Source organism: Dermacentor andersoni, chromosome 1 (assembly GCF_023375885.2).
Source record: "Dermacentor andersoni chromosome 1, qqDerAnde1_hic_scaffold, whole genome shotgun sequence".
NCBI classification, from domain to species: Eukaryota; Metazoa; Arthropoda; class Arachnida; order Ixodida; family Ixodidae; genus Dermacentor; species Dermacentor andersoni.
The window spans coordinates 146,545,564-146,572,192 of NC_092814.1; the positions used below are offsets into that span (position 1 = coordinate 146,545,564).

Here is a 26,629-nt window from a genome sequence, read left to right on the forward strand (position 1 = left end):
CTCTACCGCTTTCAAATGGACGCATTGGCAGTCACAGGCTGCGATCTTACACGCAGCTCCCGGACAAACTCCGCAACCTTGTCTTCCAGTTCTGTGGTCCGCGCTGTGATCCGTCCACGAAATGACGTTTTCTTTTGGTTGCTGCAAGTTGTAATACGTTGCTTTTGCCTCCGCCACTACCGAATGCTCTTTTCAGATACTCCAAATTCATGCTGTGCCGTCAGGTTACCGTTAGCTTCTGCGTACTCAATCGCCTTTTCCTTGAAGGCGATTGTGAATTGACGTCGGCTTCCGCTCATTTTGAAACAAAATGTGAAAAAGCAGCCTTTAAAGGGCCCCTGAAACGGTTCGGACAAATTTTGTAGACGCGTAGGGTACAGCTTAAGTAGAACATTCGCACCACAATTTAAGTGAAGCGTTACGTATTAATGGAGCTACAAGCGATTAGAAGTTACTCTCCTCCCTAGCCACGCTTTTCCTCCTCAACTCGTTCGCCGAGCGAGCGGGGCTAAGCTCCGCCTTCAATGGTACTGCGTCACGACGCGACGTCACATCGTCCACTTCCGGTTGTTTTGGAGCCCGCCCCCGCCCGCGCGAGACCTCTCCGCTAGCCGCTTGGCCGTCGACCCCAAGCGAGAGCTATCGAAGCAGCGTGCGTTGCGAGCATTCTGTCGTAGCGCCGAACGTGTCTTGTATTCCGGTAACCACAGGCAAGCTGGTCATTTCAGCGAATGACTGGAGGCATAAACTCAAGCTGATGAAGGAACTTTAGCGTAGACATACGTGAGCGGCCTGATCGGTCTGCACGGTCCACACACTTGTTGGCGCAGCGCTTAACCATCGAAACAAAGCGCTAATATTGCTCTAACCAAGTGTAAAACATTTTAAACATATATAAAAACAATGTGTTGATGATTACACTCCTGCGAAAAATACACACCAGCAGCAAAGAAGAATACACTTCGTTGCTGCTACTGTGTATGGTTGAGCTCTGTGCCACCAGGTGGCTGCACCGTGCAGACCATTCACATTTGCCCTTCTGCTCATCTCATGGCTCATCCCGTTATGGCACAGTCAAGCGGCCAGACTCTGTCCCCTTGCGCTTGCGTTTGCCCTAATACCGGACTCGCGAAACGCTATTGCGTTAGTAATCTTCCGGTGTAAAGTGACGGCCACAAACGCGCCAATCCTGACGCCGATCGGATAGCGGCAGTCCGATGCGCAGCAGCCAGTTCGCTCGTACGCTGCCTTGCAGAGGGACACAATGTCGCAGCTTGACATATTGCCAGTCGTTACGTTTGCAGTCCACAAGGCAACAAAGCCGAATCATAGTGCTCGCGAAAAGACTGAGACCGACTCTGACCGCGGAGCTCTCGTCAAAATGGAGTACGTTGTAACACAAGCAGACGACACTTGCTATGTGCCGGAAGTGCTTAAGGGGGGACGCGGCCCTTGAAAACCGAAAAATCACGAAAAAGTTGATTTTTGAAAAACCATATTTTTGGGTTGTATGTCTCATAAACTACCTGTTCTGTAATTATCAGCACCTAATTCAACCGTAAAGTACCAAAAATAACGCTACTTCCGAGGCCACCGGGGCCCAAAAAACACGCGGAAATGCCAAAATGAAGTCAAACTTCGCGCGCGCGCCATTCCTGACCCATGCGGCCTGGCTGCGCCATCTTGGTGTCGTTTTGACCGTGGATTCTTTGTCTCTATTTTGCCGCCTTGCAAAATGGCATCGTCGGCGCGGTTGAGGCGCTATTGGCGTTTTCCCGCGATGTGATGCGAAGCGCTGATTGGCCGGAGCAGCGCGTTCAAATCTCGCGGGCCAAAGCGCGCCTGCCATTGGCTGCTGCGCGGGCGGTGGCGGCTGCTCAAATCCTGCGGGCTAAAGTGCGCCTGCCATTGGCTGCTGCGCGGGCGGCGGCGGCTGCTCCCTTTGATGCCGCGCTCGCGTCGTTGTTGCCCCTTGCTCTGTCCGCCTCAACATGAGCTTGCGCGCTGCTCATCGCCTTGCGCTGTCTTTTAGATTATTTGCTCAGCTTTTTTCTTTTCGCTAGTTCTTCGCTGCACGCGATGCCGGCACAGCCCAAGACAGTGCAGATGTTCAGTGCACGGGAGCGCGATATGCGTCTTGTACGAGCATCGAACTTCCGATCTTCCGCAGCGAGTGCCGACTGCGTAGACGCTTTTCAGCGGCGGAACTGTGCTTTCGGCTGTCACCAGTCGAAAATCCGACACACTGAGTGTGCTTGGAGCCGCAAGAGCTAATTAGAAGCTCCGCAGCAGCTTTCTAATAAAAAAACGCACGTCTTCAACTTTAAGGCCTGTTCTCTCGGAATGGATTTTTTCGCTAGTAGTGGTGCTGGGGAAGGCGATATCTCAAGAACCGCTCTTCAGATTTGTATGCCGTTTTTTTTATTCTGTTCCTGAATGACTTTGCCAGGGGGTAACAGGCTTCTTTTTTTGAAAGCTGGTGCAGTTACTTTATAATAAGCAATTAATTTTTGATGAATGTGGTCATTATTGGCTACATCAAATTCAAAGTCGTCTTAAAATTTTTGGGGGGTGAAATTAAGGAAAAGGGCTCTTTAGCCCCCTGGGATATCTATCAAGGGATCATCACAGTGAATTTCAGCTTCCTACGATGTCCTGGCATTTTTCCAGGCTCTTCCTCAGGCATATACATGAATCACCTAGTTAGACCTCAATAACTCTGGAACTAATAAACATATTTTCATGAAACTTTGCAGTTCCTCATAGTTCGGTGGTGTGAACGTACCCTGAAAGTTTCATCTGCATATATTGAAAAATAAGAAAGTTCGGTTTCCAGGTTAGCCTCCCCCCTTAAGTGTACTGAAAAATTGTTCTTGTGCATTCTCTTTATGTTACTTTCTTTTCATAAAAACAAATTAACTAACATTCCAACTATTGCGAAGATCATTTGTTTACCATAAAGTTGAAAAAATTATCGATCACGCGCCCTTGTCAGCCAATCGGATAGCTCGCCCCACTGACGTCGTATGGGTGATTTCGGTCATATGGGTAGGGGCGGCTTAAAATTCCGCTGAGCAGTGTGCTGCGATCGGCAGCGATGTGCATTTTTAAAACCTTATAATTACACGCTTTACGCGGGGCACTTCGATGTGTCAATTAATGATCAGAAGGACCTACTCTAACGACTCAGTACGTTTGTAGAAAATCGTCAAAAGCGTTTCAGGGTCCCTTTAACCAATATAACTCTGCGACAATGGAAACGCAAAATGCCGGCGCCATAATGTCGCCACGCCGCGCTGCTGCTGATGGCGATGACACTGGCGATGGCGGCTGTTTACTTCATCCGCCCATTGTTGCTAGACTTCCATAGTTTTTCCGCCAATGTCCGGTATATAAGACGAGAGTCGACTTTTCGCAATGGTTCTTTGAAAAAAAGTTCGACCTATATTGCTGTTTTTACAGTAAGTACTAAGGGAAGAAGTGTTAGGCGAGTTAATGAGTGCAAGAGGTTTAGGGATTCTATGTTGCGACGGATGCTGAGAGTAGTTGGAAGACTGAGAAAAGTTGCTATCGTATCGACGATAGATGAACCTGATGGCCTATTTCTGAACCACTTTCAATTTCATTGTGTTTGATTTCTTATGTGGATTCCATATCAGACAGGCATACTCCAAAAGTGGCCGGATAACTGTTTTGTAAGTGATTACTTTCATTTTAAAGGAGCTGTGCGCAAAGTACGCCGTAAGTAGCCCAGCTTTTTAAGAGCTTTATTACAAATATAATTGATGAGACCAGGACATGTTATTAGTAATATAAAGACCCAGGTATTTATATTCAGACACTTGCTCCAGTGTGCAACCATTAAATGCACAAGGAAACGTGGATGGTAAACATATGCCTACAAAATGACATTACACAGTTTTCTTAAAATTTGTAATCATTTGCCAGGTTTTACACCATTAACAGAAGTGATCAAAAGAATCGCTAAGAATAATATGATCTTTAGGTGAGGTGACAGAGCACACTGTCGTCCGCATATAAACGTATACAGTAAAAGCTCGTTAATTCACTGCTCGTTAATTCGAAATTTCGGATAATTCGAATTAGTTGCCGCGGTCCGTCCCACAATGTATGAAAGCAATATGTGACACATCCCGCTAATTCACACTGAAATCCGCACCGCCACCGATAATTCGAACTTCGCATCATCGTGGATGGGGAGAGTGCTAGTGCGCGGGAGCACGCTGGCGTCGCCGCGCGGGTCGCGCAGCTTTTGCTTTTTCGATCAGCGGCAAGGACGATAACACCCTCGCCGCGCGCCATGTTCTTTGCGTACGAGCGTGCGAGGGTAAGCCGACGAACGCGGCTCGATCTCGCGTGCGCGAGAGGGGAAGGTGGGGCGGAGCGCGCCCTCTCTTGTCGCGCGCGAGGCAGGGACCGAGGGACGATCTTCGGCGGCTGAGGCGGCTGCTGCGCGGCCGCCGCATCTTGAAAGCGATCTGCGACGTGGCCAAAGTGCGCGCCCGCGTGGGCCTCGTCTTCAAAGCGATGTGCGATGTTGGCAGAGTGCGCGTATTGCCGGTAGCTTCATATGCGATGTGCTTGCTACGTTTCGTTCGCGTTAAAGCGAGGGCTGTACGAACGTCAATTCGCTCGCTGCTACTGCTGCGTGCCCTCACTCCAGCGTTTTTCAGCGAGTTTCCGCGGTCATCGAGCGAGATGTGTTCAAGCTCACCTGTGCGCGCGTGACACAGTGCTTGTTAATTTAGTTAGTAAGCGAATGCTTACAAGTTTATACGGCCGATAAAACTATTATCGTTACTTCGTATAGCTATCTACTAATTTTCTATCGCAATCGATGCTTCGCTTTTCGCGTGAGACGGAGACTTTTTTTTCTCCGCCCCAGTCAGCGCGACGAACGCGCGGATGGAGCAAGAGCCATCTCGACGTCGGGCGCGTCGGACCGCGCTGGCCGCGTCCGGTTACGTTGGCTGCGCCAGAGCTTCGTAGTATAGACGTTGTTCACGCCAATGTGACGTCGCGTGTGCGCGCGTGCTCACGCCACGTCAGAATATATACGCGCCTTAACCGATCGATTTTTTTTCTCTGGCTTTCATTAGTTCGAATTTTGTATAATTCGAATTTTGATAGCATCCCCGCGGAATTCGAATTAACGAGCTTTTACTGTATTAACAGGTATGTTAGAAGGTAGATCATCGACGTACAGCAAGAAGAGTAATGGCCCCAGGACAAAACCCTACGACACACCGAACGTTACATCAACAGCAGAAGAGTTAGTGTTCCTAAAATAAATGTGCGAACGGCTGGTGAGGAAACTTGCAATCCAGTGAACAAGAGAAGGATAGTTAAATGTTGAGTCAAGCTTGCATAAATGTTTGGAGTGAGTAAATGTATCAAAAGCTTTGAAGAGGTCAATAAAGATAGAATAAATTTGGTAACTTAAATCAAGCAGACTAACAATGTTGTGACTAAATTCTATCAATTGAGTGGTAATACTGTAACCACGATGAAAACCATGTTGAAAGTTAGATAAAATATTGTTATAAACAAGGTAGCCTGAAATATGCCCGTAAGCATGTGCTCCCAACATATTGCACGAGTAGGATGTTAGAGAGATTGGCCTGTAAGTCAACAAACATTGTCACCAGATTTATATAACGGAACTATTGCTGTTTCCTATGTCGACAGGACTATACTAGTAGATACAGTGAAACCTCGTTAAACTGTAGTTGGCCGCTCGCAAAAAGTACGTACTAAACTGTAGTACTGCTTAACCGAAATAGCATGAGATCGCCCGTTTACCTGTCAACTCAGAGAGGGTGCGATGAAAGGGAAAAGAACGTGCAGTATTTATTCACTTCACGCGACAAGTGTTATTTTCGCTTGATGCCACGGCAGCCAGCTTTGCAGCCAGCCCCCTCATTTGGACAAACATTCACATGGCCGATTCCTCGTTGGTGTTAAGCATTCTCCGAGTACACACGCGGTTGTGCTGCAGAAGTCGCGGGGCGCCTTTTTCACTGAGGGGCCTGTTCTCGTCACGACGATTGCATTCATGAGGCTGACGTAATGCACAGCTACCACGGTCAGGCCTGAATCCCCCGTGCTGTCGCTTTCCGTGTCGTCCTCATCACTGTCGCCAGTCGACACTTCGGCAACAACAGAGGCAACGATGGCAAAAAGTCGAACCTCGTAGCCGACATCCGACATAGCCATGCACTTTCTCCTTAACTTGTTCGCCGAGTTATCGGGGCTAAGCTCCGCCTTCACTGGCTCTGCATCATGATGACACGTCATGTTGTCTACTTCAGATTTTCTAGGAGCGAGTGCGCGAAGCCTCTCCAACCTCTCCGCCAGTTGCTTGGCAGTCGACCCCAAGCGACAGCTATCAAAGCAGCGTGCATTGTGAGAATTCTGTTGCAGCACCAAATGTTCCTGTTATTCCGGTAACCAGGCAAAACGAGAACAAGGTGAAAGCAGGAGCCAACGTTTCAACAAGTGGACTTGTCCTCTTCAAGGCAACATATGCTTTCCTCGCCACAGTATACAGTAGAACCCCGCTGTTAGGTTCCTCACTGCTGCGTTTTCCTGGCTGCTACGTCGTTTTCATCCGGTCCCGGCATAGCTTCCATAGGATCCAATGTATAAGGAACCCCGCTGTTACGTAGTAGCTGTGAAAACGTTCCCGCATGACGCGTCGCAACCCGAACCCGCCTGGGCTAAAGTAGGCAACGCGCTCCAACCGCCATTTTGGCTTTTGACAAGTTTTGACCGGGCTTGGCTATGGAACTGGCTGCAAAACGCCGCACGCCTGTTCGAGAGGCCGCCACTAGGTAGCCATTCGTGAAAAATGCTCTCACTATCATCACTGTGATTACGGTCACCGCATGGTTTGTTGGAAGGTGTTTGTTGGACGGGTCGACTCACGGAGAAAGGAAACTCAGGTGAGGCCCTGACGTCACTCTTTGTGAAGCTATAGCTAAAGGGAAGCCGGAAGTTGGCGTTGCTCATGGCGTTGCTCCGCCTATCGGGCCAGCTCTCCTCTCTTGTTTACATTTCTCGCGAAACCACGCCGCGCTGCGCGCCACCGGGCTGCTCGGACGCGCGCACTCCGCAGCAATACTAAACAATCGTTAGCACGTTAGCATGATTACGCCAAAGAGGGCAACATTTCCCGCGGATATTCCTTCGTCCGTGGCGCGGTGACGACGAGGAGCACGAGCCGCATGATGCCGGGGAGTTGCCAAATCCTAGCTTTGGAGAAGCCGTCGCGGCTCTGGACCTCCTCCGCAGGTACGTCGCACCTCACAGCGACGCTGACAGCAATGCGGCCTTCCAGGCTATTGAGAAACGCGTGGCGATTTCTAGCGAGCGAAAGAAACGGCAAGCCACCATTCTAGACTTTTTTAAGTCCTAAGCGCACTCTGTGGAAATAAAGTGTCTATAGTTGAAGCTGCACTTTTTTCATTAATTTTCGGAGCTTTCCTCACTGTTGCGTTTTCCCGGCTGTTACTGTTTTTCCCCCGGTCTGGTGAAAAACGTATGAACGGGGTTCCACTGTATATTGGCACTGCTGAAAAACGGAGCTGATTGATATCTTTGGTAATGTCTTTATTTTTCTTCTTTGAAAGCTTTACAAAGAGCCAGTTTAAAAGCTCTTGTTGAAAAGCTGGTCACTAGTGAATTTTTTAGGAAGAGCTCAACATTTCACTACAATTTCTGCAACGTTACTTACGTCAAAAATCCACTCATCTCTAAATTGTTTCCAGTTTTTACTACTTCGACATAACTAAGTATTACAGTAAACCTCGTTAATATGTACCTGCTTAAGAGGAAGCTTTAGCTCGGGTGCTCCAATCTAGATACATGTAATAGGAGAATTCATTTTTCTCGGCAACCACTGCACCAAATTAATAAAATAAAAATATTAGAGTGCTCAGCATGTTTGTTTTCGATGCGCTTATGTGTGACAGCTGTAGCCATTGCATTAACGAAGTAAGCAGACTAATCAAAACGTAATGATGCATCCACCTCCTGGGTAATGAAATCTACACTGGCTCACGGAAAGCAGTACTGTAGTACAGAAAATTATTTAGGGTGCTTTGCCACTAGTAAGTTCAATTTCTCTGCTTTAGAGGGCTCGAACCTTCATTTAACAGACACACACAAAAAAAAAATGACAAGTTCGCACTCCTTTACAGGGCACATCAATGCTTGCAACTTCGTTGTGCAAACCTTCAACTGTATCCCCAATCCGAAGCCAAACACTTGATTTTGCCTCCTATACCTTGCGAAAAAAAGTTACTGGCTTAGATTTAAGCATATACTTACTAGCATGACTACAAAAAGCTGACTGCACAAAACAATAGGTACGAGCAGTGGGCAGGGCAGTTGACTTATAAGCAGGTGTCCAGTCAAACATCACTAGTACATAGGCACGAGAGAATGTACATACACACTGGTATAGAGTGCAAAGGGCTGTTGTAACAAGTTGAAGTGAATGGGTGGAAACAACTATTGCTCGTAAAAATAAGTACAGTGAAACCTCGTTAAACCGTAGTTGGCCAGAGCTCGGAAAAAGTACGTACTAAACCGTAGTACTGTTTAACCGAAATAGCAAGAGATCGCCCACTTACCTGCCAAAAACGGAAAACGGAAATCGGAGAGAGTGGGATGAAAGGTTAAAAAAACAATGCAGTATTTATTCACTTCGCACGACAAAAGTGTTATTTTCGTTTGATGCCGCGGAGGCCTAGCAGTGACGACAGTGGCCTCAAACTTACTGAAGCTGCGTGCTAGCTTTTCAGCCAGACCCCTCTTCTCGGCAAACACTCACATGGCAGATTCCTCGTTGGTGTTGCATATTCTCCGTACACGCGCGCGGTAGCGCTGCAAAAGTCACGGGGCGCCTTTTTCATTGCGGGGTGCTGTTCTCGTCGCGACGATTGCATTCATGAGGCTGACATAATACGCACCTTCTGCCACTGTTGGGCCTGAATCGCCCGTGCTGTCACTTTCCGTGTCGTCCTCATCACTGTCACTAGTCCATACTTCGGCAACAGAGGCAACGATGGCGAAAAGTCGAACCTCGTAGCCGACATCTCTTCGTGGTCGCAGCAGCGCTGCCAAGCAACTTCTTCGCATTCTAAATGCCAGACACCGTAATCAACAGCAGATACCTGTCGCGTGCCAACACCGACTTCTTCGCGTCACGTTCGACAGCAGAAACGATGTCTAATTTTTCTTCTATGCTGAGCACCCTGCGTCCTTTTTATCCGAGCTTCAGCATGACGCGAGTCCTCGCTTGCACGACGCCACAACCAATGCCACAACGCTCCCTGGCACGGCCTCAAAATGACGTTGATGTGGCTTCACGTGCAAACGCACAGGGCGCTTGGAGGCCGTTGTTCCGATCTCTGAGGCTTGTTGAGGAGACCACGCACCGCCGTGTTTGTGCGACGAAAAGTGGAAACACTAAGTGTTAACCAGCACGTACGCAATAAGCTGGTACGGTTTATGCGGATACAAAACGCATTATGTTCAATGGCCGCTGAGTCGGGGATTTGACTTTACTACTTTCAAAACAAAACTACTGTTTAAGCAGGTACGGTTCAAAGTGGTTTTACTGTATGCACAAGTGTGCTTCTGCTGCTTCAACATACAAGTGTTACTTCTTTTTTCAATTATTTTCTTGCGGAATATTTTACATGATTTGCTAGTAGTAGTAAACCTTTATTGTACAAAATATGACGAGCAGTCTTCAGGCTGGTCGCATCGCTATTGAGACTCAATTCTGTGCCTGCATTTGAACCAGTAATGAAGGTTACATAAAATGATTCTATATATAAATGGTGAGCCTGGGGTGCAATGGTTCACCGATATGCAACGTGTCCTTCGGTAATAGTCCTTGGAAAATGGTGTATGAAGTAGAAGAGCGCGCATGCAAAGGTTATCCTTGCAAATGTTTTTGAGCTCTTTCTTGCCTAATGTACTACATCGATCTGCCTGCAAACAAATGTGGTGCTTCGAAGCAATGAATGACAGGCAAGAGCACTTGAAGTATACCCATACATCAATTTTACAGTAACTCAGTGAAGCAAAACAGCCTTCTCACCTGCAGATACAGGAGGAGGTGACCCACTGTGAGCCGTCCGACGGTCCATGAACTTTTGTTGTTGCTCCTTAGAAACTGGATCTGTATAAAAATATACCACAGCAGTTAATTAAACACTACAGAGGACCAAAGCTGAAATTATACTGCAAAAGTCTATTCCCTGAAATGTGCTCAAAGGTTGCCCACCAATGTGAATGTAGAGTTCTTGACCTTTCAACTGGTGTTTTCCCCCTCCCGACTGCTGCTCAGCCCCTGCAGGGCTTTTTTACAGCTTAAGCTGTTATGGACTCAGTCTGATAGCCATTTCGGTTGGCGACGTCCGCCACCACCACTGCTGGTGTCTGTCACAGCTATCGCCAGGAATGAGAAAAGTTCCCAGCAGGATCAAAGTCGGGCCCCTCTGCGCAGCAGTTGGCTACTACACCACTGCGCCGTGCCAGCGCTTGCTAGCTGCTGCGGAAACATGCCCTATACAGGCGTCCTAGCGCGCGAGGAGTCGCATGATGAGTCACACAGTTTCAATATATCGCCACATTGCATTGCAGTTGCATTGTATTCTACCAGGTGCTGCAAAATGTAGCAGTTGGATCGTACTGTGCCACAGATCAAGGGACGAGACGTGCACCGCACAGTCTCAATACCTATGTTTACCCTTTGGTACATGTTATGGCGCTCCTCGCAAGGTATGAACCGCTGCTGAAGAAGAGAGTCAAACTATGCACGTTTCAATAAATGTGTGCAAATTAAAACACCTTCCGTACACCCAGTACTTGCAGTTACCACCTTCCAGCAGTTTACGACGGTCTCCTGTGAAACTGCTCCTCCAGCTTATGTTGCGGCTGTGCTGTGCGTGCTGCGCAGAACTGACTTCTTGCAAGTTTGGTCAACCGACATTCTATGCTACACAGAATCTAGTTCCTTGTAGTTGCTTTCTCAGGGTGTCTACCAAGTTGACATTCCCAAATTCCCAGAGTTTTCCAGGTTTTCCCTGAGTGCCTCTGCAAAATTCCCTGAGTGACACAGAACTTTTGTTTCACATCAAGACAGGCTGAGACTATGTTGCCCGATGCTGTCACTCTCTAATAAGCATGCTAAAGAACGACATAATTCAGTTTGAATAGTAAGGATTATTATTTATTTTATTTTTAAATATCTGAAGCGAGGAGTTAGTAAAATGCACAGCAAATTTGAAACAAATTGTAAAACTCATTGCAAATCGAGTGCAAAATTCTCAAATACGAATAAAAAGGAGTGCATACACATACAAATGTTTTCGAATATCCACTTCAGTCACAAATTATGATAGACTGCCGATATTTATGTGTGAAACATAGGTGGTGCTTGACACTCCACTGAAAGCAAATCAAGGTGATAGAATGGCTCTTTGAGCATTTTATGATGAGTCATTATAATTGCAGAGTAACTAAATATTTGAATATTGTAAAGTCAGTCATGCTAAGTTTCTTTATAAAAAGGATTAAATCCCTTGCTCAACTTACATGCACAAGTTATTCATTAGCCTCAAGCAATTGAAGAAAAAAATATATACTTCAAGGTTGCCACCAACATGTCCCACATTAAGCATCACATTAGGGCCTTCACCAAAGCGATACTCTGCAGCGATACATATCACTCAGAAGCAAAATGGAAGTAATTTAGGTTATCAGAATGTTCAATTTGCCGTAAGCTTAGTGTTTGTGCTCTATTCCTTGCTACCACTGCACAGAAATGGCAAAAATAGGTCACGTCTACAAATGTGGACGTCATGACTGAAGGTGACGAGATATTTTTATCAATTTATAGCAACCTCATTGGTGTGAGGCCCGAACTTCGTCACAAATGAGATTCTCAACAGCTGGTGTGTCAACCTCAACTGTCCCGACATACTCTCAGCCCGCGCACAACGCCTTAGTGCTGCCTTCCACTGCTTTAAAGAGTTTATTTCGGTTTGGATGAGGGACACCTACATTCCGGCCTTAGCCAACACTTTGTTTTTTGAGCTCAAGCTCCTTGAGAGAAGCAGCAGCAGGCTTCCGTTACCGTTCATTCCTCAATGCGTAGGTCCTTTCTGTTCTCATCCTCCTTCCACCATGCATTTGCCCCACGGACAATTTGAAGCGTCCTCTTCATCAGCTGTACAGTCAACGTTCGTAAAATCGGGCAGCGCGAAAAAATGAATGGATGTCTTGCTTCCATTAAAGACTCAAATCGCCACAGACACATTCGAAAAGGCCTACCAGCACACTTATTAGGCATATCGGTGCTCGTACTGCGACAGGAGATGGCGGGTGGACGCATGCATAATGAAGGAATAGATACTGTGTCCCGTGACAATTGCCCCTTCCCATGCTTGTTATGCTTCATTGCGTAACACTTCTGTATTGAGACGAAGCTGACTTTTGGGAACCGGCATTATACAATGCGCCATGCTTTCCAAGCTTCGAAGCCAATTGCGAGGGCAACAAAGATGGAGTCTGTGCCACGCCATTGCTTAAGCGGTGAATTCTTTCAATGAAAAACACGGCGCCGAACGGCAAGAAGTTTAATAGCGAACATTGAAGCATCTAGGCTTAGCGTTCACCATGGCGGCGAGGTAATCAAAACGGTGGCAGTGGTGGCATTGATTAATGCTGTTTCTGACCTGCAGTCACAGCAAAAAGTCCAGAAAACCGGACGGCCGAAGTGCCTTTGCGTCCGAAATTGCAGACGCTCTTGAACATTGACTCAATGGGGTACACGGTAGTGCAGCGGAGCCGTCGGGCGTCTGGAAAGTCTGCCATTGGCTGTACACTGGACACTCCTCCAGCCGACGACACGGCGTCAAAAGACGATTCCTTACGATCCCTCTGTTACGCGAGCCAGCATTACTGTGACTTTCGTTCCCTTTCAGTAAAACTACAGCTAATTTTCCCTGATAGAAGCACAAATAGGCTCAATCAATGAGAACTTCTGCTGTGCATCAGAGGATAAATTGCAACTTTCTGAGGAACACAGCCCACTGAACACCTGTATTGTGAACTATGTTCTCCACGTAATGGAATAAGGCAAGTTACATTACAAGACACAAAGAGATAGTATATAAATAATGTGACCAGATGTCCCAATTTAGGTGGGAACGGTCTTAGTTTTACCGCTGTAGTCCTGTAGCTCTTGCGTGGGACAGCGTTCTGTCCCGCTTTCGAACCCCCGGACCTTGATTTGTCCCGAAATGCCTGCCCTGTGGTGCTAAATAGGCTGTTTACATTCTCAAGTGTGGTGGTGCCACCTTCAAAATAACTTGAGGGTGCCTACCAAGTTGACATTTCCAAATTCCCCAAGTTTTCCAGGTTTTCCCCGAATTCCTTCCCAAAATTCCCCGAGTGACACAGAACTTCGTTTTGTGTCAAGACGGGTTGACACAACGTCACCCGATGCTGTCACTCTCTAGAAAGCATGTTAAAAAATAAAAACCGACTCAGTCCCATTTGAATAGTAAAGAAGTATTTATTTTGTTAAAAAAAAAAAAAACAGAAGGGCACAGTTAGTAAAATGCACAGAGAATAAAATATCTTCAAAAAAAAAAAAAAGGCAAGACCCATAGCAAATCGAGTTGAACATTCTCAAATACAAATAAAAAGGAGGTGCATACAGAAGCAAATATTTTCGAATACGAGTTATTTCTATCAACTGATAGCAAGCTCATTGGCATGAGGCCTGAACTTTCTCACGAGTGAGATTACCTCTGAACAGCTGGTAAGTCAACCTCAACTATCCTGACACACTCTCAGCCTGCACACAGCGCCTCAGTGTTGCGCTTCACTGCTTTAGAGAGTTTATATTGGTTTGGATGAGGAACACCTCCATCTCAGCATCAGCTTACACCATTTTTTATTTTATTTACAATACCCCTAAAGGCCCTCGAAGGAGGGTATTTTTGGACTCAAGCTCTTTCAAAGAAGCTGCGGCACACTTCCTTTCCCATTAATTTTTCAATGCGCAGGTCGTTTCTGTTCTCGTTGTCCTTCTGCCATGACTTCACCCCAAAAACCATTTGATGCATCCTCTTAGTCAGTTGCAGAGTCAACATCCGATTTTTCCGACTCCCTAGGGGCCCGAAAATGCCCGAAAATAGAGCAGTTCGAAAAAATGAATGCATGTCTTTTACTGCCTTTAAGGGCTCAAATCGCCACACGCACATCCGAAAAAGCTCTGAAGGCCTGCCAGTACACTTATTAGGCATATCTGTGCTCGTACTGTGAAAGGAGATGGTGGGTGCACGTGTATATAATTAAGGAATACATACTGCGTCCCATGACAATTGCCCCTTCCCACACTTGTTACGCTTCACCGCGTGCTTCACCACGTAACATTGGTGTACTGTGGCGAAGTTGAGTTTAGGAAACCGGCATTATGCAATGCGCTATGCTTTCCGAGCTTAGAAGCCAATCGCGAGGACCACAAAGGTGCAGTCGGCGCCATTGCTGACAGCGGCAAATTCTTTCTATGAAAAACGTGGCACAAAACGGCAAGAAGCTTAACGGTGAACATCAAAGCAGCTAGGCGTAGCGTATCCTATGCAGTTGTTACAGCAGTGCCATTCTTTAATGCCAACAGCCGCGGCTTGTTACATGCGATCGCTCCGATCGCGTGTAACAAGCCGCGGCTGTTGAGCGTCCAGGAAACAAACAAGTGAACACAATCATCACCCAGATGGAGGAAGGTTGTGGGGAGGGGAACAGGCCTCACCGCCATAGTTCTCTCGCATCAGCTCTGCCATCCTCCTATTTTAATTTTTTTCATGCAGCCCGGCTATAACAATGATCGGTTCTAACAATGCAATTTTCGTGGCACTTGAATATTGTTATAAGTGGGTTCGACTGTAGCACTGAATTAAACAGCTAGTCATGTGTCCTTGAGCACAGCGTGCAAAATCGTGCATTGCGCGAAACGACAACAGCTCGTGCGCAATGCAGCCAGCGGACATGCACATCGCCGGAAAAAAAAAAAAGCAAGAGAAATAAAAAGTCAAGGCGGGGCCCATGACGTATGTGCCACGCGTGCTCGAGGTCCGGCATGGGAGAATGCAAGGAAGGAATTTCGCTTGCGGAGGCTAGACGGGGCGAGTGGAGAGAGTCTTCCTATGCAGTGGAGCTAGCCTCCTGAACTTATGGGTCATGAGATAATGCCGAGTGCCTTCAGTCAAGGCACTGAGCATGATCTCAGAAGCAGCATGTAATCGCGTGTACTCACCAAAATGCGACACCGCTGTTCCGATAAAGGTTCGGTAACAAAGTGTTGTGCCCATAGAAAACAACGATAAGCTCTCCAGTGAGCAAGCCTTCGGCTTTGCTACGATGCTAATCTGCTAGTGCACTGAGCGGTAGGCTTAGATTAGTGGAGCGCTTGACCGGCTATTGATTGCACTACGCCTGTCTGAGATACGTGCTTATGCAGATTCCCGAGATACGTGCCAATTCTGACGTTGTCCAACGCCGGTTATTTATTGCCAACTCTTACCCTTGAACCGAAAACAGATAAAAAATATTTCGGTTTCACTCCGAAACAAAATAATAAATAATGTTTCAGTTACGTTTTCGTTCCAGTCAAAAGTATCATTTTTTCTCATGCTTCATTTTCGTTCCATTCCGACACACAGATCGGAGAAACATTTTGTATACAGTCGCCGACCAATTTTCCGGACCTCGTGGGGACCAAGAATTGTCCAAAAAATCGAACAGTTAGAAAAACTTGTTCACCCCAAAAAAATAAAATTTATTAGGCTCACAGCAGCTTAAAAAAATCTCTTAATGCCCTGCTTCCCACTATTGATGGCAATTAGATTTGCTTGGATTTGCACAAGATTGACATAGCCTCTGTATAAAATCTGACAAGTGCGTCACCGTATTGGCTGTCTCTGTTGCCGGAGATTGCCAGAGATCATCATGGACATAGAAGAAACGTGCCACATTTCTTCAAACCACTTGGCTCTCGCGAAGGCATACGAGGTGATACCGATCACACAAATGCGAAGCCGGACTAACACACACAAAGATGCCAGATCTCAGAGACACACCTGCTCCGAGAAACCAAAACAACTGAAATTTAAAAAACAAAAAACTAATCTGCATTAAGTGATTGCGCCAAATGTGTTCACTGAAAAAAGAAACAAAAAGGTGCCGTCCCCTGCAGCGTTTTGTCAGCTAAGAGAGAGCAGGCATGGCTATAAAGCAGGTCACTGAAAGCCAATCCTGGCCAAACCAGCGGAAAATCCAACATGGTGGCCTCTAAGACTGGGGAGCGTGGCTCGGAACGAGAGATTTAGTCAGGAAAATCTAACTTCGGGGCCTAAATTTGTTTGAAAAATCAGCCGTGAAAATGCATTAGCTCTATGGGAACCCTGACGGTGCATTTATGAAGTCTGGAATATCCGTCAAGTCCGAATTTCGGAGTCCAAAAAATCTGCCCGCAACTGTATTTCAGAAATTTTGCCGATTTTTATATACAAGAGTGTACCTTTACAAGTTTTGTTAAACTTAATTTTACGATCTTGTTTTTGGCAATTTATATTTTTTGATGACGTAAATCACTATAAAAATTGAACGCCTGAAAAGCACATTCATTGTGCTTTGCTGTCATGTAATGCACAAAATTTTGGGTCTTCAGAAAAAAAGAATCTGATGTAGCCTATAAACTACACCCATTTTGTCCACAGTACGGAAAGAGTTAATGTAATAAACAATGATTACAAATATTAACTTCAAAAAGAAAAAACTAATACTTATTGCTTACCACTCCCAAACTGGAAGTTTACCACCCTCTGGCTGAATTTAGAAAATAGCATCTACATAGGAAAGACACTGGGTCCTTCTCTTGTGTGCAACATAGCAGAAAAATTGCCACTGCATGCAAAAAAAAGGAATGAGCCTCACAGAAATAAGGATGCTCCATGGCTTCTCTGGCAGTTAGGCGCTCTTGATGGTCATAGCGAAGAAGTTTGTCCAGGAAGTCCAGGGCCTCTGGGGTTACCAAATGCTGGTTTTCACTATGCACAAAGCGCTCCCACCGTTTGCGTGAATGCCTGCAGTTAAAATCCAACACCAGTTAAGATATCAAGTACTCCTGCTCCATGAGCAAGCAATAATAGCAAGATACCAACCTTCCAAGGATATCATTGAACCGAGGGTCCAGCTCAGCCTGGTACTTTTCAAGGTATTCAAAAAGTTCCTCAGTGCCTAGCACCTTGGCAATGCGCACCAACTGGTCGTAGTTGTCATGGCCATGAAAGAAAGGTTCTCTGCGGAAGATCATCGAGGCTAACATACAGCCGAGACTCCACATGTCCAGGGAATAGTCATACATCTGGTAGTCCACCAACAGCTCCGGACCCTGCAAAGTCGTAGCACACATGCACCTTTTAGACCAGGGGTCCTCAAACCACGTTCAGGATGTCCAGCAAGTTGACATCTCTAAAATCCCAGAGTTTTCCAGGCTTTCCCTGGGTGCCTTTGCAAAATTCCCTGAGTGACACAGAACTTTGCTTTATGTCAAGACGGTTGGCACCATGTCGCCCAATGCTTTCACTCTCTAGTAAGCATGTTAAAAATTTTTTAAATGACTTAAGTTTGAATATTAAGGAGCAGTGTTTATTTTATTCAAAAAGAAAACAGAAGGGAGGGATTCGTAAAATGCACAGCGAATAAAATATATTTGAAAAAAATGGTAAACCCCATTGCAAATCGAGTCTAACATTCTCAAATACGAATAAAATGGATATGCATAAAGAAACCAATATTTTCGAGCATGAGCAATTTCTAACAACTAACAGCAAGCTCATTGGCATAAGGCCAAACTTTGTCACAAGTGAGATTCTCTCTCAACAGCTGGTAAGTCAACCTCAACTGTCCTGACATATGCTGAAGTATGATAGCAAGGTGGGTGAGTTGGTTAGGCATCATACTTTTGGTAACAGCACAAAGGGACATGGACAAAAGGAAGAAACATAACACGGGCACCCGTGTTTTGTTTCTTCCTTCTGTCTGTGTCCCTTTGCTCTGTTACCAAGAAAGCAATGTGTCCTGAAATACTCTCAGCCCGCGCATAACGCCTCAGTGTTGCGTTTCACTGCTTTAAATAGCTTATTTTGGTTTGGATAGTGGGACACCCGCATCTCAGCTTCAGCCAACACTATTTTTTTAGCTGAAGCTCCTTCTAAGAAGCGGCGGCACACTTCCTTTCCCATTCATTCCTCAATATGTAGGTCCTTCCTGTTCTCATTCTCCTTGCACCGCGCATTCGCCCCACGAACCATTTGAAACATCCTCTTGTTCAGTAGGACAGTCAACGTCCCGTATTTTGGACTACCTATGGACTGCGAAGACGCTTTGAAACCAATCGCGAGGATTACAAAGACGGAGTCAGTGCCAGTGCTGACAGCGGTGAATTCTTTCAATGAAAAAACAGGGCACTAAACAGCAAGAAGTTTAATAGCGAACGTTGAAGCAGCTAGGTCTAGCATTGTGGCGCTAGTGGCTACAGCTGCCAGCGGATCTGTGTGCAAGAGTGCTGGTTTGAGGCGGTGAGGTAATCAAAATGGCGGCGGTGGTGGCTTTGAGTAATACCGTTTCGGACCTGCGGTCACAACAAAAAGTTAGGAAAATCGGGCGGCAAAGGGTTCTTGCGTTTAAAATTTCAGACGTTCCTATACATTGACTCTATGAGGTACGTGGTGGTGCCGCGAATCCGTCCTAATTATCGGGCGTCCGGAAAGTCGGTCGTTGACTGTACACTGGGAACTCCTCCAGCCGACGACACGGCGTCAAAGACGATTCATTACAATTCCTCTGTGCGACTTGAGCCAGCATTACAGCGACTTTCGTTCCCTTTCAATAAAATTACAGCTAATTTTCCCTGATAGAAAGCACAAATTCCCTGAGTTTTCACTGAGTATTTCCAGACTATTCAATATCCCTGATAATTCCCGGTTTTCCCAATTGGTAGATGCCTTGCATGCTTCCCTGAATGGCATTTGAGGGTTATGTAAGCAGAAACCTAACAGAACACAAGCCAGTAGAACCTCATTGACATGATCACATTTCATACGATTTCACGGCACTAACATGAAGGATTGAAAATATAAATGATCAAACAGTTACACTTCTTTTATACCAGTTAATACGTTCCCGGAAAATGCAATCTTGCCACCAGCATTCAGAACATCACCAAAGTGGGATCTTATGATACATGTTCCCACCACTAGGATTCCATATGAACACGAAAAGTAATGAGGCACACGCAATTAAGAGCAGTAGGTGCCTGCAACAGCAGCTTCCCCAAAGTACGGGTACAATGCTGGCACGCACTCAGTTTCTCTTTTGATAAGCTACTTCGCCTTTCTGTTTCATACTGCCGTTGGAAGCGAACTGAACACTTTTATAGGCGATAGCCCAAACGTCCAACCACTTCCTGCTGCAGGTGGCTCGAAGTGAGCCTTATGTATTGCTCTGGAAGCATCATATTCTCATGGGGCCCACCAGCTCTATTTCATTTCGATTTTTTGTAGCTGTATCAAAGCACTACACAGAAATAAAACAACATAGTGCATCAAATCGTCAGTGCCTCGTACCACGATTCTTGCCAAGTAGGCTCATCAAAACATCCGCCAACATTCCCCGACCAAAGAAGCTGTTCACCCAGGCTGAATTGAGGAGTTGAAAAATAACCTTGGGGAAGCCGCAAAGACAACAACGTGCATCTCGGGCCTCTCAAGCCCCACCAGCACGGCGCACGTCAGCAGCTCGTGCTGTAGAAATTTTCACAACGATATGCATCTAGATGTCGGCTACAGCAGAGCCTACCAAATTTTTAGTGACTTCAGAAAGTACATTGTGCTGGCTACTATGTTTTTTCTTGGTGTGTGCATCTGTGTTTCCTTCAAGAGGGACAAATTTTGTGGTACAGAAATAATTCAAGCACCTGCTACCTTTCCACAGTATGGTGCAGTTTCATTCCACCCACTGCAATTGGCTTGTGATATGCGATCACCACCACCTACTGCAGCAACATTGGTTTAGCCTACAAACCCTCACTGCATTTAACGCACAATCTGGACACGTTGCTAAAAATTAAAATTATTTCTTGCACATTCTAGAAATTGAGGATTCATACCATGACTGCCATGTCAACAGTTATCTGACAAAAAAAGGTTGCGAAAAAAATTTTCGTGATATTAATTTATGATTTGGGGCCTGTACCTTGAAGTACCGGGATGCAACTCGAACGTTGTACTCTTGGCCAGGGTGGTAGAATTCAGCGAGACCCCAGTCTATCAGGCGCAGACGTCTGCATTCATGGTCAATCATCACATTATGAGGCTTGACGTCACGATGCATGATGCCCATTGAATGGGAGTAGTCCAGTGCCTTGAGCAGCTCATACAAGTAGTAGCGAATGTCGTAGTCTGTCAGTGTCTGGTACAGCTGCTGCAGGGCCAAAAGAACGCACACGAATTCGACCACTGTTAGGTACGGGAAGATGGCAGAATACAATAATTGTAAACTATTCAGTTAACTTTTAAGAAACTATTTTTGTGGAACATTATCGTTCAGCAGGGTAAAAGAAGATATTACTGATGTCAACTGATACACAACTGTAGGTCATGCAAAAGGGTCACCAGTTTATCGTTACAATCAGCACTGAATTTTTCTTTGTGGAAGTGTAGCCGCCAAACTGTAATGGTTAAACAAATAAAGTATTGAGGTACGACACTTCTACTTGACAATGCAAAGCAGAAGTTACAAAACATGAAGGCAGGACAATTTACCACTCACTAACTCATATAAGACAAATAAAAATCAGCACAAATTAAACAGATCCAGAATTGTAGAAACTAAGCGCTTCAAAATGTTTCGTTTTTACAGCTTAAGATCTTGTGAGGGTAGGTATAAAAGTAACATGGGATCGGCATAGCACAAATTGAATACATTTAGAACTGTAAAAACAAACTGCTCCAAAATGTTTTGTTTTCAAAGCTTAATATCTTGTAATGGTACAAAAGTCATCGGGAAGCTAAAGATTACCACATACAAGACTGTACTTGAAATTAACTTACCTTGAAGTCAGTGTTGTTGACATGTTCAAATATCAGGGCAGGTGTCCTCGACTGAAAGAGAAAAAAATCTGCTTTAGATACAAGCTATACAAAAATTTCACTCAGATTTTTAGGCTACAGCTGCAAAATCTCACTTCTCTACAGAGCAGTCAGCTGGACTGTATGCAATGGTTGAAAGCTTGCCTCTACAATTGTCTGCGGATTGTTAGTAAGCCATTTTTAAATAGTAGTGTGGCGCAAACGAGACAAGGACATGACAAGAACACATCCGCAAAGACATTGTGCTGCTATCCGTGTCCGAGTGTTCAAGTGCTCTTTCCGTATCCTCATCTTGTATGTATTGTAATACAAGTTGCCTTCAGGGCAGTCCTTGCTTTTGGTGGGGGCACTGCTCCTTGGGCACTGTGCCTTTATACAAGTGTGTGTGGGTGTGTGTGTGTGTGCGTACTCATATGTGAAAGGCATACCTGCGCTTTCTCCGCTTGTTTACTCCACAGAGGTCAGATACTCCTCAGATAATTCGCTTTAAAATCATGCAGATCCCACGCGCAGTGGGAATCGGCAAGCAAAGGTGTGCTGAGCCGGCCAAACAAAATGGCGCACCTCAGCAAAATACACAAAGCATACTTTGGCAGCAAGTGCACCTTGCAACTGTCAGGCCAGTAAGCAAAAAACGCCACATAGCGCCACCACCGACCATCAAATCTAAAGACACCACAAAGGCCTTGTGCGACGCCATGCAAGTCTCAAAGATCTAGCTGTTGTTCAGTGACGAATTTGCGTCATAACTCACTTGTGCGAAAGCACTTGTACTCAGCGGAGAAAGTCTGGCTGCTCACCATGAAAACAGGCAAAAGAGCCAAAGAAAACTATCTGCTTTAAAAGCCAGAAGACCTCAGCAATCAGCCCTTTACACTGCACTGTTGTTGTTGTACTACCTTGCAGGTGTTGCGAGAAACAAAATGGCTGACAGAGCTGCCACGTGGTTATCAGCAGGTTCATTATGTTTTGCACAAAGGGATGCTTTCTAGGCAGGACACCGATGTTGATGCATGAGCAGTGTGAGGCAGAAGATTTGTGCCAACGACACAAAACTATTCACACCTATCCTCCACTAAGCAGAAACAGAGCTTCCTGTTATGCCTGCACTTGTATATCTATATTTGTCCTTCTTAATATGAATTGAAACATGCTTTCAACATTGAAATGCTTGAACTTCAGCACTCGCCAACCAGCCACACAAACTTCGAGCCAGCCACTGAGCTTATGCATTTGCTAACTTATCTGAGCTGAAAGATGTTAAGCAATTAGGATGGAGAAAACTGCAATTCAGCTTTGACCATGATGATAAACCACTGTTCACACAGTACAAACAAAAAAATAGGGAAGAGGTGAAATCGTGCAGTGGCAACATCTGTACGTCACAGAAGGCTACCAGTCACACTCACCAATGGTCTTTCGACTGAGACAACATAACTACACTCGATCCTGGATATATCGAACTCCAAGCGGATCACGAAATAGTTTGATTTATGAATAATTCAAAATATTGTACTATATGCCTAACTGGAGCTAATCTGAAATCTCTGCACGTGCCAACAGTTTTCAGAGATGGTGAAAAATGGAAATCTGCTGTCCTCAAGACTGTGTGGGACACACGAAAACTCACGTATTTTTTGTGCACATACAATGCAAAAATCACTTGCACTGCGGAATAGTCCGATACAATGATCACAACGCTAAGCCAAAAAGTTGCCTGGCCGCGAGGCTGCCGTGTGCCTTGCGTACGTCACAATGCACTTTTATTCAGGATAAAGTCTAAATGGACGCGGTGCGAAATCTAACCAGCATATATGAATAATATGCACTGTGCTGCCACCAGCGCAGTTACACTGCAAATCCCACGTGAACGGGCCCTGCCTATCCTACACACTGTACCATTTACAATCCATCGCCACACATTAGCAAGAAGTCAATCCAGGCTGCAGAAAGTCCGAGTAAATTCCAGTTCACATGTAACCCTGTGAGCCCGAATGAAACAAGTTCAGCATGGATGCACGAATCGCAGTGATTTGGTCTTGCCGATAGTGAAATCTCAATATAACGAACTTCAGGCAACTGCACCAAACTGTTCGTTATTCTGAAAGGTTCTTATACTGAAAGACGCAAAATTAACCATTTTTCCAAGCAACCCATGAGTGGCCACAGTATAAGCTATCCTGGAAAATGCCTCCGTTGGCTCTTGACCCACACTGTTGCTTTTTTGTATAGATGAAGATTTCACGCACCACCCCACCGCAGCACCGTTTAAGAGTGGCACACGCAAAGGAGACCCTGACGTCGAGAAAAACACCAACAAAGAACAAGTTCCATGTCACCTTTGAAGTGCAGTTTCTTCTTGTTCGTTTTTCACTTTCCTTGCCGTGGACATCCTCATCTGTCTCAAATGTCTCACTCGAGGCGGACATCTCAACTATTCCAAAGTGAAAGCATGTGCAAACGACATCGTCGGGAAAGTGCGACCATGTGGAATCCCCACACGCACGGCGGTTACATTTCTCGGTGGGCATGCGTATCTGTTACAACTGCACAAAGACGGGCAAAAGAAGGAAGAGATGTGCCTCTGCTGAAAGGCGACACTTGTCTGAGCTGCGCACTCAAAACCTGATGAGTGAAAGAATGAAAGACAATGAAAAAGTCCTCTTTCGGTATTGTTCCTTTGGGGCCGTTCTCAGGGTTTCCAAACCTATGCACTGTGGTGTCCGCTTTCTGCATCTTGTCTGCTAGCCTACTGTTCCGACTGTTGTAAAGGATACACAGAAATCTAAGAATACCCAGATTTCGGAATATTAGTTTGTAGTACTGAGGTGTTAACATGGCATGGAAATTGAATAACGATCGACATTCTGAGAAGTTTGGTATTCTGAAGTTCGCAGTTCCCAGTAAGCATCACCGTTCAGTATATCGCCAGACTGTGATCATATGATACATTTTCTGACCGCTAGACCGAATATAAAGAAGAAAAGGTGGAAGGCGTGTGCAATCGGCAACAGTAGCCGCCCACCACGGCAGCTCCTCCCCCAATACTCACCAACCGTCTCATGTGAAAACACTGGTGCGCAGTAAGTTTGTAATTCTGGCACCAGCAAATCTTCTCCAGGGTCGTTGCACACTGCATTCACAGCTACGATTGCCCACTCTACTGCGATAAGCATCTTCCCTTTTCTGTTTCACTGCCCGTGGGGTGCAGTGCCATTGGAAACAATCTCCATGCGTTTAACTATAGGCAAGTACAACTTAAGAAAGCAGGAGAAGCCCCGCCCAGATGATCGAAGCGTGATGGCTGATTCGTTCAGCGACAGAAAAATAGCCCCACTGACGCGACTCGGCCCAGTTCGAATCGCAAACTGCCATGTTCTCTATCAGCAGGGTCACTGGCCGTCCAGCTCATGACGTCAGTGCAGAGTGTGCGCCCATTGGTGGAGACTCGTGTGCATGCAGTTTTGAGGGGCAAATGCTGCTGCCTTCTAAAGTTGTACCTAACTGTAGGGGTTTGCGAAGACTCAAATATCACTGAATTGAACGGTGAATGTTCAAACAATGCAATTCGCAAATCGAATATCTACTACAGTCGAAACCCACGATAACGAAACCCAGCGACAATGAAATGTTTTCGTATCCCCGGCGAACACCCATAGGATTCAATGCATTTCGTACCTCTCAACAATGAAATATCGCTGTACTACAATGTAGTACAACGACATTTGCCACAATGTAAACCTGCATATTAAGTACTAGCACAAGGCTAGCAAGCTTCAAAAGGTGCTCAAATGCAATTGCTTTGCACTAAAATTGCATAAGATACCACCACATAACACTTGCGTGGGCGCCTCCATTTTTGTTTACAAAAACAACCAAGCGCTGCAAGCGATTGCATGCGCCGGAAACATGTGCTGGCCGCCATGTTGTTTGATGATCGTCCATTCGAAGCGGCATGCACTTTGCTACCGACACGTGATCATGGTTTTTGCACACCTAGTGCAGTGTTTAATGTGTGCTTCAGTGAGCAAAATACAGCAAAAACAAGGAAATCGGCATCCCGCCGTCGTAGAATTGTTTATGGCGCTTGAGATGGCGGTCGCAGCATGGAGCACCACGCATCAGGCAGTGATTAAGCGACGGTCCGTGAATACGCATCCCTTTCATAAAGAATGCTCGTTTCGGTACTACCCAACAGGCAACAACAGATTCGGCACCGGACGTTGATTTGTGCGAAGGGGCCATGATCTCTATCGACTGCCTTCGGGTACAGTCACCGACTGATTTTTCGGACTCCAAAAATTCGGACATGCTCGATTATTCGGTCTGCTTCGCGGCACCGCCATTCTTCCCATAGACCATAATTTGTAACAACTGCCGAAAGTTCGAACACCTTGCAACCTCTCGTCTGATTTTTCGGACACTCCTTGAGCCAACTCGATCGAGAGCACCATGCACTGACTCTGACCAGTGCATGGTTCTACTTGCTGAACGCCATTTTTGTTTTGAACGGAGCCTCCTTGCTGCCCCACAAAGTGGCGCGACTGCAAATCCCCGCTCATCATCATCATTTCTGCCTGGTTCATAGCTACAGCAGTTCCGGTCTCAGCTTAGTAAGCCATGTCAAGACAATCCAGCAGCTGATTTTTTTCTTTCTTCGTGCATGACGCTGCGAGTAGGCCGTTTTTCGTTTGTGCGGCTGGTGTAGGCGTGACGGCATGGTGATGTTTGCTTTGCGTGCTGTGTCGAGGTTGTGATGATGCAACGCGGCATACGGAAATATAGCGTCAAGTGTCTGATGGAGCCGACAGTGCCCGCGCAGACTGTGCTGGGGAATGCCGGCAAGCAGGTGCCGGGAGGCCTAGGATTTGTCACCTTCCGATGTGCTCACTACTGACGCCAAAAATGTTCCGCCGAGACCTGTGCAGTGGTTGCATCGCAATTCCGAACACCGTATCATTTGACAGGTGCTAATACTGCTGTACTGACATGCGCAGAACTCGACGACAGCAAGATCATTCGTCAGGTTTCTGCTGCACCGCCGGACAATGACTGCGACTCGGAAGATGATGCACCATGTGCTACGCTGCCGCCCTATGCAGAACTTGTACAAGCAATGACTGTGCTTTCAGCTGCCTATAGTGACCGTACGACCCTCTCCAAGATTCAGGCTTATCTGATTGCGCATAAACGGAACAGCATGCAATGGCACATTCACGATTTCTTCAAGCCTACTGCCGAGCCTGAATAAGTGCATGGAAATAAAGGATCTTTTTTTTTGTATTCTGCTTTTTTGGACACCTGTTTATTCGGACATTTCCGCAGTTCCCGTGAGGTCCAAACTAACGGTCGGCGGCTCTATACGATTA

At 46.0% G+C, this 26,629-nt stretch overlaps 1 protein-coding gene across 2 annotated transcripts in view; it reads right to left on the reverse strand.

Annotated features, from left to right (window-relative positions):
• CkIIalpha (casein kinase II subunit alpha) overlaps positions 1-26,629 on the reverse strand; it is an 87,002-nt gene that overhangs the window by 15,826 nt on the left and 44,547 nt on the right. For both annotated transcript variants that reach the window (XM_050192368.3, XM_050192369.3), the window contains exons 6-10: positions 21,222-21,272; positions 20,365-20,592; positions 17,271-17,500; positions 17,044-17,192; positions 10,136-10,216 (exon numbers count right to left, since the gene is read on the reverse strand). In XM_050192368.3, coding sequence (XP_050048325.1) covers positions 10,136-10,216; positions 17,044-17,192; positions 17,271-17,500; positions 20,365-20,592; positions 21,222-21,272 — 739 coding nt within the window. The remainder of the gene's footprint in view (positions 1-10,135; positions 10,217-17,043; positions 17,193-17,270; positions 17,501-20,364; positions 20,593-21,221; positions 21,273-26,629) is intronic.